At 44.4% G+C, this 13,138-nt stretch overlaps 1 protein-coding gene across 8 annotated transcripts; it reads left to right on the forward strand.

Annotated features, from left to right (window-relative positions):
• Nucleotides 1-1,633: 1,633 nt before the first annotated feature.
• On the forward strand, nucleotides 1,634-12,735 carry LOC138114628 (uncharacterized). Of its 8 annotated transcripts, none has more exons than XR_011152697.1 (6): nucleotides 1,634-1,882; nucleotides 3,053-3,161; nucleotides 4,229-4,317; nucleotides 5,082-5,208; nucleotides 7,433-7,533; nucleotides 11,665-12,735. XR_011152697.1 is itself a non-coding variant. In XM_069024303.1 (5 exons), the coding sequence occupies exons 1-5, from the start codon at nucleotides 1,784-1,786 to the stop codon at nucleotides 11,511-11,513; spliced, it is 405 nt and encodes a 134-aa protein (XP_068880404.1). In that variant the 5' UTR covers nucleotides 1,634-1,783; the 3' UTR covers nucleotides 11,514-11,651. The 8 variants fall into 8 exon arrangements, 2 of the variants coding, with proteins under 2 accessions (XP_068880404.1, XP_068880403.1); XR_011152694.1 differs by lacking the exon at nucleotides 11,665-12,735 and adding an exon at nucleotides 9,074-10,455; XR_011152696.1 differs by lacking the exon at nucleotides 11,665-12,735 and adding an exon at nucleotides 9,082-10,455.
• The last annotated feature ends 403 nt before the right edge of the window (nucleotides 12,736-13,138 follow it).

The following is a 13,138-nucleotide window of genomic DNA, read 5'->3' on the forward strand; positions in this document are numbered from 1 at the left end:
CAACATTCATGTAAAAAGGAAATTTAATTATAATCAGAGCTTAGTTTTGGCTCTGCTTGAGATTGTTTTTAAGGGCAGAAGCGGACTTTGTAATTGGGGAAGTATGAAGTGCATTGCTTCTCAAATGAGCTCCAGTAATTAAATAAGAATTTCTAAAGGGCAGCATCATGCTGCCTCACTTCAATGAATTTTTACAAGGATACAAGAACAGCTCTCTGATGGTTTTGACCAGTTTTTGCTAGAATAGATCAGTATTATATTTATGGCTTTAAATGGTAAGAGCAAATGTTGGTTTGTGCTGGGAGGTTTCTGCAGTTTTGTTGCACGTGCTGGCTGCAAACCTCGGGATAAATTCTCAGCATTGACTTGCACTGTGACGAAATACAACACTTAAATTTGGCTTTTAAAGTCCCAAGAAATAGTGTGAAACTTTTGTGCCAGGGATTTGGAAGGTAATCACAGAAGGTTTGGGTTGGAAAAGATGTTAAAGCTCCCTGTCCCGTGGGCAGGGACACCTTCCATGGACCAGGTTGGTTCAAGCCCCATCCAGCCTGGCCTTGGACTCTTCCAGGGATGCTCTTGAGTATCAAGTGCCTGACAGTGTTAATTTATAAACACAGGATGATAGCTGTGATGGTGCAGTCAGAAATGGCACGTTCTGATGGTGATTCCTTGGCTTTGGATTGAAGTAAAGCCAGCAAACCCAGCTCTCTGATGGGAGAGCTTGCAGCAAACAACAGGAGGGGTTTGTTGTCCTTGAGCCAAAACACAGGAAAAAAAGAATGTCAGTGGATTTTAAATGAAACTTCTCCTAACTTTGAACTGTGATCTTACCAACGAATTCTCAGTTCAGCTGCTGTCTCCTCAGCCTCCCTAAATTCCATTTTTCAGGGGCTCTATTTGTGATCCTGCCCTGCTTTGCCCCTGCTGCTGTTCCAAAGGAATGACCCAGCTGTCCCCTCAGAAGCTCCAACACTGTGGGGTCAGAAATCTTTTCAATGAATTGAAAAGGTGGGGAAAAAATAAAAATCCACGCCAAGTGCTCCATGATCTGCATTTCAGGTTTTAGCCTTTTCCAGCTTCAGAGCACAAATGTATGAGATGATTTTAATGAAGATGTATAGAGCAAGAGTCTCTATTTCAGCAGTTCTGCTGTCGCCCAGGTAATTAGCTCAGACACAGAGCTACTGCTGCCTTTGCTCCTGGCAGTGGGGAGGAAATCCAAGGGCCTGCTGTTGTTATGGGGATGCTGAGGGTCAGCACCTCAGTGCCAGCAGGACAAGGCTCTTTTCTGGAGCACCAGTGGAGCTGCAAAGGTGTAGGAAAGCCCATCCTGCTCCTTTAGCCTTTCAAGGTGTTTTCCTGTTCCACAGTTTCAGCCACGCTGAGACAAAATGGCCAAACAACAGGGTATTGTCTTCCCCTGCCTTGCTCAGGAAAATGGTGAAGCTGTTGTGCTGTTGGGAAAATGGAGTTTGATTTTGTCACTCACCTAAAGCCCAAGTCACTCACAAGAACCATGACCTGTAATCCTTGCTTCAAGGACTGGGCAACATATGGTAGCAATCCTGCTGATTTTAACTCAATTATTTCCAGCTAAATGAGGGAGGCTGTGCCAGAAACCTTACAAGGAGCTGACCTCTGTGGGTTTTGCTGTCCTTTTTGGCAGTCCCTACAACACCCTGCATGGTTTGAGACTCTTGGAAATGCCAGCAGGAGATTTGGGTGGAGAATCCTCAGTTAGAGAGACCTGGCATCAACTGGTTCAGCCATTTGTCCCTGCATGATGAAGGTTTTGGAGTGGGATCTGTGTTGGTGCTGCTCACACCCCGCTGGTGCCTGCCCTGGAGTTGGTGTGTTAAAAGCTAATAACAATTAACAGGTTTGAAATGCGTTTCTGGTTCTGGAGGTACCTCACAGGCAGCAACTCCTGTCTCTAATGAAAACTCTTTTAAAATGTTCTGTTCTGGTGGCTTTGTTGTACAAAGATCCAGCCCGTGCCTTTCTGCCTCTCCCCATTATCCAGGGTGCTGGAGCTGAGGTTAATGTGAATTAAGCTCTTGGCTTTGTCTAATTAGAAGTGCTCTCAGAGGAAGGTTGTTTCAGAGAAGCCATAATAAATGGTAATAATAACATGCATTTCCTGGAAAAGAGGCTTCTCTTAGTGCTCCATTAGGACTTGTCTAAATACAAAAGTTCTGCCTCAGAACATTAGGTCTCATCAGGTCTTCTGAGTATTGTACCTGCCTTCCATTTCCACTTTTAAAAAGCTGCATTACAAAACCACAGCCCTGCTTTAAATAATAATGAAAAATCAGGCACAGTGGTGATGCTCTTCAAACAATAATCTAGAAGTTCAAATTTTAAGAACAGTCAGAGTTTTACATTTCTATCCTCAAGCTGAGGTTGAGTGAATCCAGCAGGGACGGCGCAGCAAGGGAATTCCTTATCTCAGTTTTCCTGTCCTGTAAATAAAACTTGAAGATGGAGCCTCCCTGAACCTCAGGGACATAAAACAAACACATGCAACACCTTTGAAATCAAGTCATGCCATGAAATATGCATATGTTGGAATTCCAGCAGGTGAAATGCATTCCAGCTTATAATGGCAAATACTTCGTATCTCAAAGTCCTGTCAATATAAATTATCACTGCATGAATTATGCTGCATTTAAATGAGATGTGCTACCAGTGTTTCCCCAAACTGCATCTTTTCAAAAGCTCTTTTAATCTGCAGAAGCCAGACTGTAAATTAACCAAAAACAGCCTAGGAAAAGCAAATATTGGTGCAGAGCAAAGTACAGACTTTATTTTTATTGGGTTTTAGCTTGATGTTGGACTAGTGCAGGGAAAACTGTTACACATATAAAAAACTCCATAGTGAGAGGAGTGTGATGTAGCCACAGTAGCTACTGGTTTCTACCACCTGATTTTTCTTTGCTTTTATCATTTTTTTAGCTTTATTTTTTCACTGCTTTATTGACTCTGAGTATAACAGACCATTCTCCTGCCCTGCCTATGCTAAATTCTTACTTTTTGGTTTGTTAATTAGCAGTTTGATTTCACTATCACCACAAAGTTGGAGTTGGAAAGAACGGATCCATTGACACCTCCCAGATCCTGGCACTAAAGAGGATGAAAGCTGGGACGTGCTGGTACAGGTACCACACATGTTATAAAAAGCAGGCAAAGATGGATTTTTGCAATGTATTGTTTGCTTCAGGGCTTTTTAAGATAGAAAAATCTATGAAAGCCTAATTTCCTCTAAGCTGAGTAACTCCCTTGGCTGGTTGGCAGCTCGGTGCAGGAAGGTTCAGGTCTGGCTGCACATTGCTAAGTTGCTTTAAAAGCTGCAGCACATTGAAGAAATGCCTTTGCAAATCTCCTTCAAATGAAGGCAGCAGTTGTTCCCAATAAATCCCATTTCAAGCCATGGATCTGTCCATGTTCAGGTGTTTACTGCACTGGATTGACCCAATATTGACTTCCTAAGGCTTTGCTCTCTCTGCTTTGCAGTAGACAAGAAAGGACACTTTAAAATTGTTCAGGATCACCAAAGCACTGAAATTACAAAGAGCACTTCTCTGCTAGGCTTTTTATTAACTTTCTCTGTTTCTGAATTTTGAGTTCTTTTACTCAGAGTTTGGATTATCATGCAGGAGATGCCAGGCTCTTCTTCTTTACTGATGTTTATTATTTTCTTATCTATAATACAGCTGCATGAGATGTGCCTCTTAGCTGGCAAGGAGGAAAATGGCCCCAAGTTCTAACTTTCAAGGCCATTTAAAGTCTAAATTAACCAATTATGAAGTACCAAGTAATATGTTTTTACTTATAATCCAATAACTATCTATTCATGGTCTGCAGTGCGGGCTTTTGACAGAGCACTCAGATTTGTGAAGAAGAAGGAGAAATGAAGAAGGAACAAATCCACACCCCAAATCCTCCATATCGTTACACTTATATATAATTATATCCCAGAAATCTAAATTCTCTAAACCCAGGGTTCCAACAGTTTTTTATGCCATTATTAGGAAAAATATTGAGGCATAATTTCCAAATATTATATTTGTAAACTTAGAATTTCCAAGAATGCAGACGTTGCCCTGGCTAAGGAGAAGACTTGCACTGCAGTTGTTCACTGGGAGACGAGGCATAAAAGAGGATAAATTGCTTTTGTGTCCTTGTCTATTTTCAAACTCTCAAAACAAATATCTTTGCCTTTTAGGATTGAAATTCAGGCAGGAAAACACCCAGGCTCAACACCAGGTATTGGCAGTGCCCTGTGACAGGAGAGAAATGCCTCCAGTGCCAGAGGTGTGTGCTACCTCTCTCTGTGTTTTGTACTGTGTATTTATGGTATTTACTGGGTTTATGGAATAGCTCCCAGGGATGGGAACAAACTTCTTCAGTTCATGTGTGCCTGCACAGGAATTATGGCTCCTAAGTAGCCAAAACTCCCTCTGAACTGCTGGATGGGTGATGTTTGCAGTGAAAAAAAGAGTGATGCTCATTATTACAGAGGGCTGGGTCTAAACTTCACCTCATTCAAACTGTAGCATTTAAATGCTTGTCTTGATTTCTTTTTTCCTTTATTTTTTGGACTCTTAAAGTGAAGCTTTATTTGGCACGGAGAGTATAAAGTCAGTGATGATCTACAGACACCAAAACAGTGTTGCACTCTGTAAAATATTGTTGTAGACAGACTAAATTCTGTTTGCATTCTGCACATGAAACAGGATAAAGGCCTCTATTTTGGTGAAGATCAGTGTATTTTTCTTCCTACCAGGCTATTGAGCACTCTCACTTTTCAGCTGGGATCACTTGACTGACTCACCTTTTTTTCTCCCTAAAAGCAAATGTTGAAATTAAAGATAAGAGTTTTGTTACTGATTATTTCTACTTCCTATTTCTATCTGGCAAAGTCTCATTAAATTCCCACTGGTGAAAAGGCAGCCATCTGTTTTCCCTGATTGTAACTGTGCCATGTCCACCTGTATCCTATGTAATCCTGCTATTGTGACTCCTCGGGAGTTATAAATTTTGCTGTCTGGTTCAGTTTGTCTCTTTCCAATCAATAGATAAACAGGAGTGGAAAGAATTTTATCACTGAAATGCTTCACTGGAGATTCCTTGGCTTTCACAGAATTCTAAGTGCTGACATCCTCCTGGGCATGGATCACTGGGAGAGCATCCACACCTCCTCAGGTGGGAAGATTTCTGTACCAGTGACGTAGATCTGAGTATTTCGAGGTCAGGGTGTCATTGTACTTTGTTGGTAATAGATGTTATGAGACATTTATATGGTTTTTGTATCTGTTTGAGTCCCTGCAGCCATGATCTGATAAGAACCTGCTGGGGGCCTGTTCAATGCTGGGTTTGCAGCAGTTCCTGCTTTACCTTTGATTTGTCAGCAGACAGCACTTTTATGGCAGCTCTGTTCAAAATTCAGCTCGACCTATTAGAAATAACAATCGTGTTTAAGCCAGTACAGATAAAACACGGGCGTGCAGTAGTAAGCTGTGACTGGATTAATTTGTTTGTGACTGGTTTATTTGTGCATCTTTTATGAGGGTAATTACAGCCTTCCACCTGAATAATGGGAAGCACTTGTCTGTTCAGGCTGGAGGAGGGGAAGGGGGGTTGGCATCAGTGTCGCACCCCGGGTGCTGCATTTTGCTGCCACAGGCTGCACTTCCAGAGGGCAGGATGCTCATTGCCCCACGGATCAGTGGGAATCTGTCCCTGCTGTCACACGGAGCTGGATCCATCCTGTGCTGGTTGGGGCCGAGGGTGAGACTGGCCAGGTGTGAGCAAACCACAGAATCCCAGGGTGGGTTGGGTTGGGTTGGGTTGGGTTGGGTTGGGTTGGGTTGGGTTGGGTTGGGTTGGGTTGGGTTGGGAGGGGCCTTAAAGCCCATCCAGTGCCACCCCTGCCATGGGCAGGAACACCTCCCACTGTCCCAGGCTGCTCCCAGCCCCAATGTCCAGCCTGGCCTTGGGCACTGCCAGGGATCCAGGGGCAGCCACAGCTGCTCTGGGCACCCTGTGCCAGGGCCTGCCCACCCTCACAGGGAGCAATTTCTTCATTATGTTTAGCCTGAATCTAACTTCCTTTAGCTTAAAAACCAATGCCCTGTCCTGCTGCCATGAGCCCTGATGAAAGGTCCTTCTCCAGCTCTCCTGGAGCCCCTTTAGGCACTGGAAGGGGCTCTGAGCTCTCTCTGGAGCCTTCTCTTCTCCAGGTGAGCACCCCCAGCTCTCCCAGCCTGGCTCCCAGCAGAGGGGCTCCATCCCTCTGACCCCCCTGCTGCCTCCTCTGGCCTCTCTCCAGCAGCTCCAGGTCCTCCCTGTGCTGGCCCCAGGGCTGGGGCAGCTCTGCAGGTGGGCTCTCACCTGAGCACAGGGGCACAGGGGCAGAATCCCCCCTCTCCTGCTGCCCACGCTGAGGACCAGCCCAGGCTCGGGGGGTTTGGGCTGCCAGGCCAGGTCATGCCCAGGTTTTCATCCCCCAGCACCCCCAATCCTCCTCCTTAGGGCCACTCCCAATCCCTCCACTCCCCAGCATTGATCCTGGATCATTTGGAGTATCAAGGACAAATGCACATTGATATTGAGCTTGTGCACTATGGACACAGATATTTTTTCCCAATATGAGGATTTTTTCCCCAGAGGTGTGTGGGATGTGTGTGATTTCCAGCTCAGGGACTGAAAGGAACAGCCTATCACTGTGCAGCCATCAAAATTTTAGTGTAGCACATTGTGCATGAAAGTACAATGTACACACACAGAATTAAAAACATTTCAAGTGTAGTGCTCTGTGTCATCTTTCCTCCTCACTGATTTCCCTTTGAATGGGGGTGTTTTAGGTACCTCTGTAACCTCCTGGCTCAGCTGGGGTGTCTCCTCAGCATCTCCTTGTAGCACAGACAGCAGCTGAAGCATTCCAGCCTTTCATTCAGATCCTTTGTGATCCTAAAGATTGCTAGTTCAATTTTTCCTAACAGAGTTGGCAATGACACAGGCACTGAGAGGAGCCACAGCCAAAGCTGCAGTCCTGACTTTAAGGAGGAAGGACTGAAGCCCTCGGAATTGTCCCTTATTCCTGGCCCAACAGGGCAGTGGGAAATGGCACCCACAGTGGGAGCTGCTGCTGATGTACAGGATAGCAAAGCCTTTGAGACCCATTTCCAACTTCCCACTTAGAAAACTTTTAGCAATATTTTAATAATCTTATCTTTAGAAAAAACACATTTCTCCCTTTTTTTTTTTTTTCTCAGTGACCAGCATTAGACCTGTGTGGGTCTACAAGTTCTGTTTGCCTTAAAAAGGGGAACTCTCATAGAGCACATGTATATGCTAAGAATTTATTTATTTTTTCTGTAGTTTTGGCTCAAGACTGGCTGACTCATTTAAACTTCATGTTGTTCAGTCCTAGGAGCTGCAGTGGTAAAGCTGTTTGGAATAGCAGCCTGGAAAATGCCAACCTTAAGCTGTGCTTCAATCCACCAAAGCCTCTGCAATCCAAACCAGGTGAGAAAGCAACACACCCTAGAGATTTTGTTGAGAACCCGAGGTGACTGCTGTGTTTTCCTGTGCATATCATATCCTGGCTGCCACTAAATTACTGATAATTGAGTGCAGAGTGTGGGGGGGATTATTTATGACTTTGCCCTGCCAGAGTGACAAAAAGCAGCCTTGAGGTGCTGCTTGCTCTGCTCAGCTCAACACTTTCAATATTTCCTCAAGGCTATTGCTCCTGTCTGCTGTCACAGACCTACATCAGCATTTCCATACCATTACCTTCAGCGAGGAGCATTCCCTTAATTCCTGCCTTGTTTAGTTCTAGACTATAAATAAAACTAACGGCTCAGGAAAGCGAGTCTTGCAGAGCCCTGCCCTGGAGGCTACTCAAAACCTGAAAATTTCATTGGTTTGACAGTCTTTACAGATGAACATCTAATCTATAATAACCATAATGCCAGTTGGAAATCCATAATTATGGCCCACTCTGAGCTGTGGCACAGCAGATGAGGAATAATGTCGAGCACTCCACTGGAGGAAATGCACCACGAGTGTTTGTCAGGCCATTTTCTCTGTATGATTCTTATTCTGGCTCTCTCTCCCCAACTCCCCAGCCAGTATGATGAGAAAATAAATACAGATATTTATGCCCATTTCTGGGAATGCAGTTGTCTCAGCACATACAGCACCCAGGAGGGCTGTATGAAATAAATTTGTGATCTACGGTGTGGATATGCCAGGCAGGATGCATGTCTGTTTGACTGCTGCTAAGGAGCTAAATATTTCAGATGAGGAAGTTTTATGGTGCTGTGAATGTCACTGATATGTCAAAGGAACAATAAGCTTATGGAGCTTTTAGGGGTTTATTCTTCACTCTGCTGCTGGGAGCTGGTGCACAGGGATTGCTGGTGCTGCGGGTCCTGCAGGCCCACAGAACCTCTCCAGAAGTCATGAACACAAAATTTGGGTGACAGAAATTTGTAGAATCCTAGAATATCAAAATTAAAACCAGTGTGGGCAGCAGGAGAGGGGGAATGTGCCCTTGTGCTCAGATGAGACCCCACCTGCAGAGCTGCCCCAGCCCTGGGGCCCAGCACAGGGAGGACCTGGAGCTGCTGGAGAGAGGCCAGAGGAGGGACCAGGAGGATCAGAGGGATGGAGCAGCTCTGCTGGGAGAGCTGGGGGTGTTCACCTGGGGAAGAGAAGGCTCTGGGGTGTCCTAATTGTGGCCTTCCAGTGCCTGAAGGAAAGATGGAAAAGGACAATTTACAAGGACTTGGAGTGACAGGAAAAGGGGGAATGGCTTTGCATTGACAAAATAGGTTTATATGGGATATTGGAAAGGAATTGTTCCCTGGGAGGGTGGGCAGGTCCTGGCACAGGGTGCCCAGAGCAGCTGTGGCTGCCCCTGGATCCCTGGCAGTGCCCAAGGCCAGGCTGGATGGGACTTGGAGCAGCCTGGGACAGTGGAAGGTGTCCCTGCCATGGCAGGGGTGGCACTGGATGGGCTTTAAATTCCCAACCCAAACCCATTCCTGGTTCTGTGCAGATCCTCAGCTGGAATGCACCTACAGGGATCATCAAAGTCCAGCTCCTGGCTGTGCAACCCCAAGCATCCCACTGTGTGCCTGAGCATGTTGTCCAAACACTCCTTGATTTCTCCATCTCTGGGGATGCCAAAGGAGCAAGGCCACTTTACGGGAGCTGGGGCTGTACTCAGACAACAAACACTTTGCTGCTCGTGTGGGGACGACTCCTGGGATGTGCAAACGAGACAGGGCCGTGTTGTGCTCGCTGGAGAAGGGCCTGGACACCTCCCCTGGCCACCATCTGCTGCCTTGTTTGTGGGGTTTGATCATCTCTCAGTGAAGGGTTCTGCTGAACTCCAGGATTGATCTCTGGGACCAGCCTCTCCTCAGCAGCCTGAAGGACGGCAGGATGAGCTCGTTAAAACAAAATCGTGTGAATGTGCAAATTCTCCTCAAAAGGGATTGGGATTCATGAGGCAGCTCGGTACAAAAGTGGGGAAATGAGCTGCGGCTTTTTGTGCTGCCTATTTACAAACACAAGCTCCTTGATAAAAGCTGGGAATATCTCTTGGAGATAAGTGGTGACTAAAACAGCCCCGTGCTTGTGCTCAGAGGACTTGTGGAAGGCACACAATGTCTGAAGATGATTTTAATGAGTGACACCAATTTCAGGGAGCTGTTAGGAGGCTTTTCTTTCTAGATGGTGAAAGGAGTATTTCACTGACAGGTGTTTTAAAGTATTTCCTGTACAATGAGTCAGCTCAATTTGTCTATAATGAATAAAATGAAATTTAGGGATCATTTAGGGGTTATTAATGGCCCTGATTTATTATTAATTATACAGCAAACTTTAATTGTCTCCTCTTAAAAAAACAGTTCAATTAGAGTCCTTGGAGTTTTTAATAGTGTGTTGGAATAGTTTTTCAAACAACAAAGCATTAAGTCTCGTTACAGACCCATTTCTCTTTTTATGGGAAATGATTTGACCATAACTGATCCTGACAGGGAATTTAAATAGTTTAAACCCAGCCTGGCAACAAACATAGAATCCTAATGTGTGCAGCCTCCAGCCTGTGGAATTGTCCAAAATCACTGAGGTTGCAGAGGATAGAGGTGACAACACAGTTTGGATTTGTGTGGGATCTTCAGCTGTTTTCTGTCTGGAGAAAGTGAAATATATTCTCTGTTGTTTTCCCTGGCCATTCTTTGAACCTGCACCATATGTAAAACAATTTGAAAACATGTAGATTTATTTACTGTGCTCAAAGAAATCTGTCCACTGGGCTGTTGATTTATAGTTTTTCCTCCTCTCCATCTACATTCAGTTTCACCAGGTACTTTCAGTCCCATAAAGAAAACTGTTTACAAAGTGAGATTTACTTTGGAGCACTGTATCCATGAATAGGAAATAAAGGTACAGTTCTGAAAGAAGATTTTTTTTCTGCTGTAACTCTTTTTCTTTTTGCACTGTGCAGGTAAATGAATTCTTCCAGCAGCCCCTTGCAGGATGTATTTCCTGTGGAGGGAATTGATTTGCAGGTTTGTCCCAGGCAGTGTTTAAGGAGTGACTGGAACAATGAGGTTGTGCACAGCAGAGGCTCTTTCAGTGCAGGATTGCTCAGCCCATTTGGTGTTTGAGGAGAAATCTGGAGCAAACTGTGTTCCCATGGAAGCTGTGCAATCCTGGGAGGGGGCTGAGGGCAGGGTGGGATGCTCAGGCTGGAGCTGGGTTCATGAATGGTCACTGACCAAGGGAGTCAGGAACTCCTGACAGATCAGGCAAGTGAAAGTATGGAAAATACAGGTAGAGTGCAAGGCAATCAGCCCACTTATTTTTGTTCCCTACAGGACAAGGGCAAATCAATCAGGTTTTACTTTTGGCTGTAATTTTTGGTGTTGTTTGGTTGGTTTGGCTTTAGCAAAGGGAAAAATGGAGCAAAGCTTCAAACTCCAGGTCTGAGCTATTGAGTGAAGTCCAGGGATCCCTTTGACTCCAAGGAGTGACCAGCAGGCAGCTCAACAAAAACCATTTCCCACTGCCACCCAAATAAGATTAGGAGGAGGAGTCTTTTCCTTATCAATCCTCCAGGCCCAGGATTACAAACAGCAAGCAATGGGCCTCGGGAAGCTTCCAAACTCTGCTCCTGGGTATTTTCTTTCCTGGAAATGTTCTTTTTTCAGTGCTGGGTCCCAGTGAGAAGGTCCCAGCCCCACTCTCTGTACAAGGCTTGTGGAAGGCTGGAATATCTTAGGAACAGCTTTTCCCTCTTGAGCAGTACTTGGGTAGAAAGATGAAATATAAATAAAAAGCAGCTGTGGTCTGGGAGTCATCCTGGCTTCTGAAAACAACACTTTAGAACCTCTCTGGTAGAAATAAACACTATGGCTCTGCAGATGTCTCAGGGGAGAGATGTGCTCTCTCCCTCTCTTTTTTTCTTCCAGGAAAAGGATGACAACTGATGTATTTATCTGTGGGAGAGTCCGCTGATTTTATTTGAAGACTACAAGAAATTATTCAAGCTTCAAGCAAACATTTCCTTCGTACTTTTTTTGGAAGAAAATCAGCAAATTTTCTTTTCTTTTTCAAGCAAGTCTTGCTTGTCTTTCACAGGAAGGATGTTGCAAAAAAACAAGTACAAGAACAGAGGCTGATGAGGATGAAGACAAGAAGAAAAGCACCTTTTTTTTTTTTTTTTGAAGAGGAATCTCCTAATTTTGGAGATAAACAGTTATTTCATTTGTAACTTATACAAGGGAGGCTATGCAGGGGTATGCTTTGACACATCAAAATTAAATAAAAAGCCAAAAAAATAGGATGTTTCCGACCAAATTTTTTTGAGGATGATGGAAGATAAGATTTGATGTTAAAAGAAAACATTTAATTTGCTTCCAATTCGAGCCATTGGTCTGTTAACCTGACAGAAATTAGATTTTAAGTGAAGTCTTGTTTCCTCAAGTTTGCTTTCCCCATCCCCCAGTTAGGAACTGAACCGTCAGGTCATGGGCAAAGAGGAAATGGAATTTCCCTGCTCCATCATCTGAATCATGAAAATGAATTAAAATTGAAGGTGATTTTGCTATGTGGGGTTAATTCTGTATGGGATATTTGAAGACTGAGCAGCAGTAAAAAGAACATGGAAGGAAAAGCATTTTTCATACACCTTCAATCTAGAATCCAATTCCAAAGTGTTCTCCCTTGATTTCAAACTCTAAAGCTGTCAGAAATCACACCTGAATTGGGCCCAGCACTGTTGGGTTTATTATTCTGATATGAAAACAGGAAAAATGGCCAAGCAGGTGCATTTTTCCAAGGAACTGTCATTCTTTGCCTGTTCCCAGCCATGCCAGCCAGGAGCAGAGGTGCAATCCCCTTCTCCCACCTCCCAGCCCAGTTGGGGCCATGGCAGAGAGTTTCTTCTCAGAGTTTTAAAAGTGCCTAGAAGAGAAATAGATGAACTTGTTCCACTTTTGGTACATTTTTACAAGCACACGAGGAAGAAACTGGCTTTTGGGTGTTCTTGTAAATATTTTACTGGAAAGTGGCCTCGCGAGGGATTCTCTCTTTTGTTGGAGCCAGATTCCTCAGAAATAGTGCTTTTAGTAAAAATTGCTTTGGGATCCCATCAACTCGTCCTAGTTTCCAGCTCTGCAGCAGTGTGAGGTATTTCTTAGAGTATGTGCTTTTTTTGGGAGCCATTTATGGTAATGCAGGAACTTCTAGACCAGTTCCTAATTTTTACATAATTAAAATTTCATTAAAAAAAAAAGATGATTAGAAGCCTTATTATGTAAGTTGGATTTCTGGCTAACTTGCTAAACAGCTTGTATTTGTACGAGTAGGTCGTGTCACATCTGATTTGCAGATAGCTCCTTACCTGATCTGCAGCCCTCCAAAAGAGTGAAGAAACTTTCTTTTGGATTTAAAGGGCTCTTGGTGGGACCTTAAATCCCTTCCTCGCCCTGTGGAAACAGAGGCTGGCTCTGATGTGGGAAGCAGCTTTTTGCCCAGAGAAATTGTGTATGCTCCATCCCTGGAAGTGTTCAAGGCCAGGCTGGACAGGGCTTGGAGCAACCTGGGATAGTGG

The sequence above is a fragment of the Aphelocoma coerulescens genome, chromosome 9 (assembly GCF_041296385.1).
Source record: "Aphelocoma coerulescens isolate FSJ_1873_10779 chromosome 9, UR_Acoe_1.0, whole genome shotgun sequence".
NCBI lineage: Eukaryota > Metazoa > Chordata > Aves > Passeriformes > Corvidae > Aphelocoma > Aphelocoma coerulescens.

Coding starts and splice junctions, on each gene's coding strand:
- LOC138114628 (XM_069024302.1), top strand. CDS start 1,784: ATGATGAAGGTTTTGGAGTGGGATCTGTGTTGGTGCTGCTCACACCCC. Junction 4,318..5,081: donor AAATGCCTCCAGTGCCAGAG/GTGTGTGCTACC, acceptor TCCAATCAATAG/ATAAACAGGAGTGGAAAGAA. Junction 5,209..7,432: donor GAGCATCCACACCTCCTCAG/GTGGGAAGATTT, acceptor CATGTTGTTCAG/TCCTAGGAGCTGCAGTGGTA.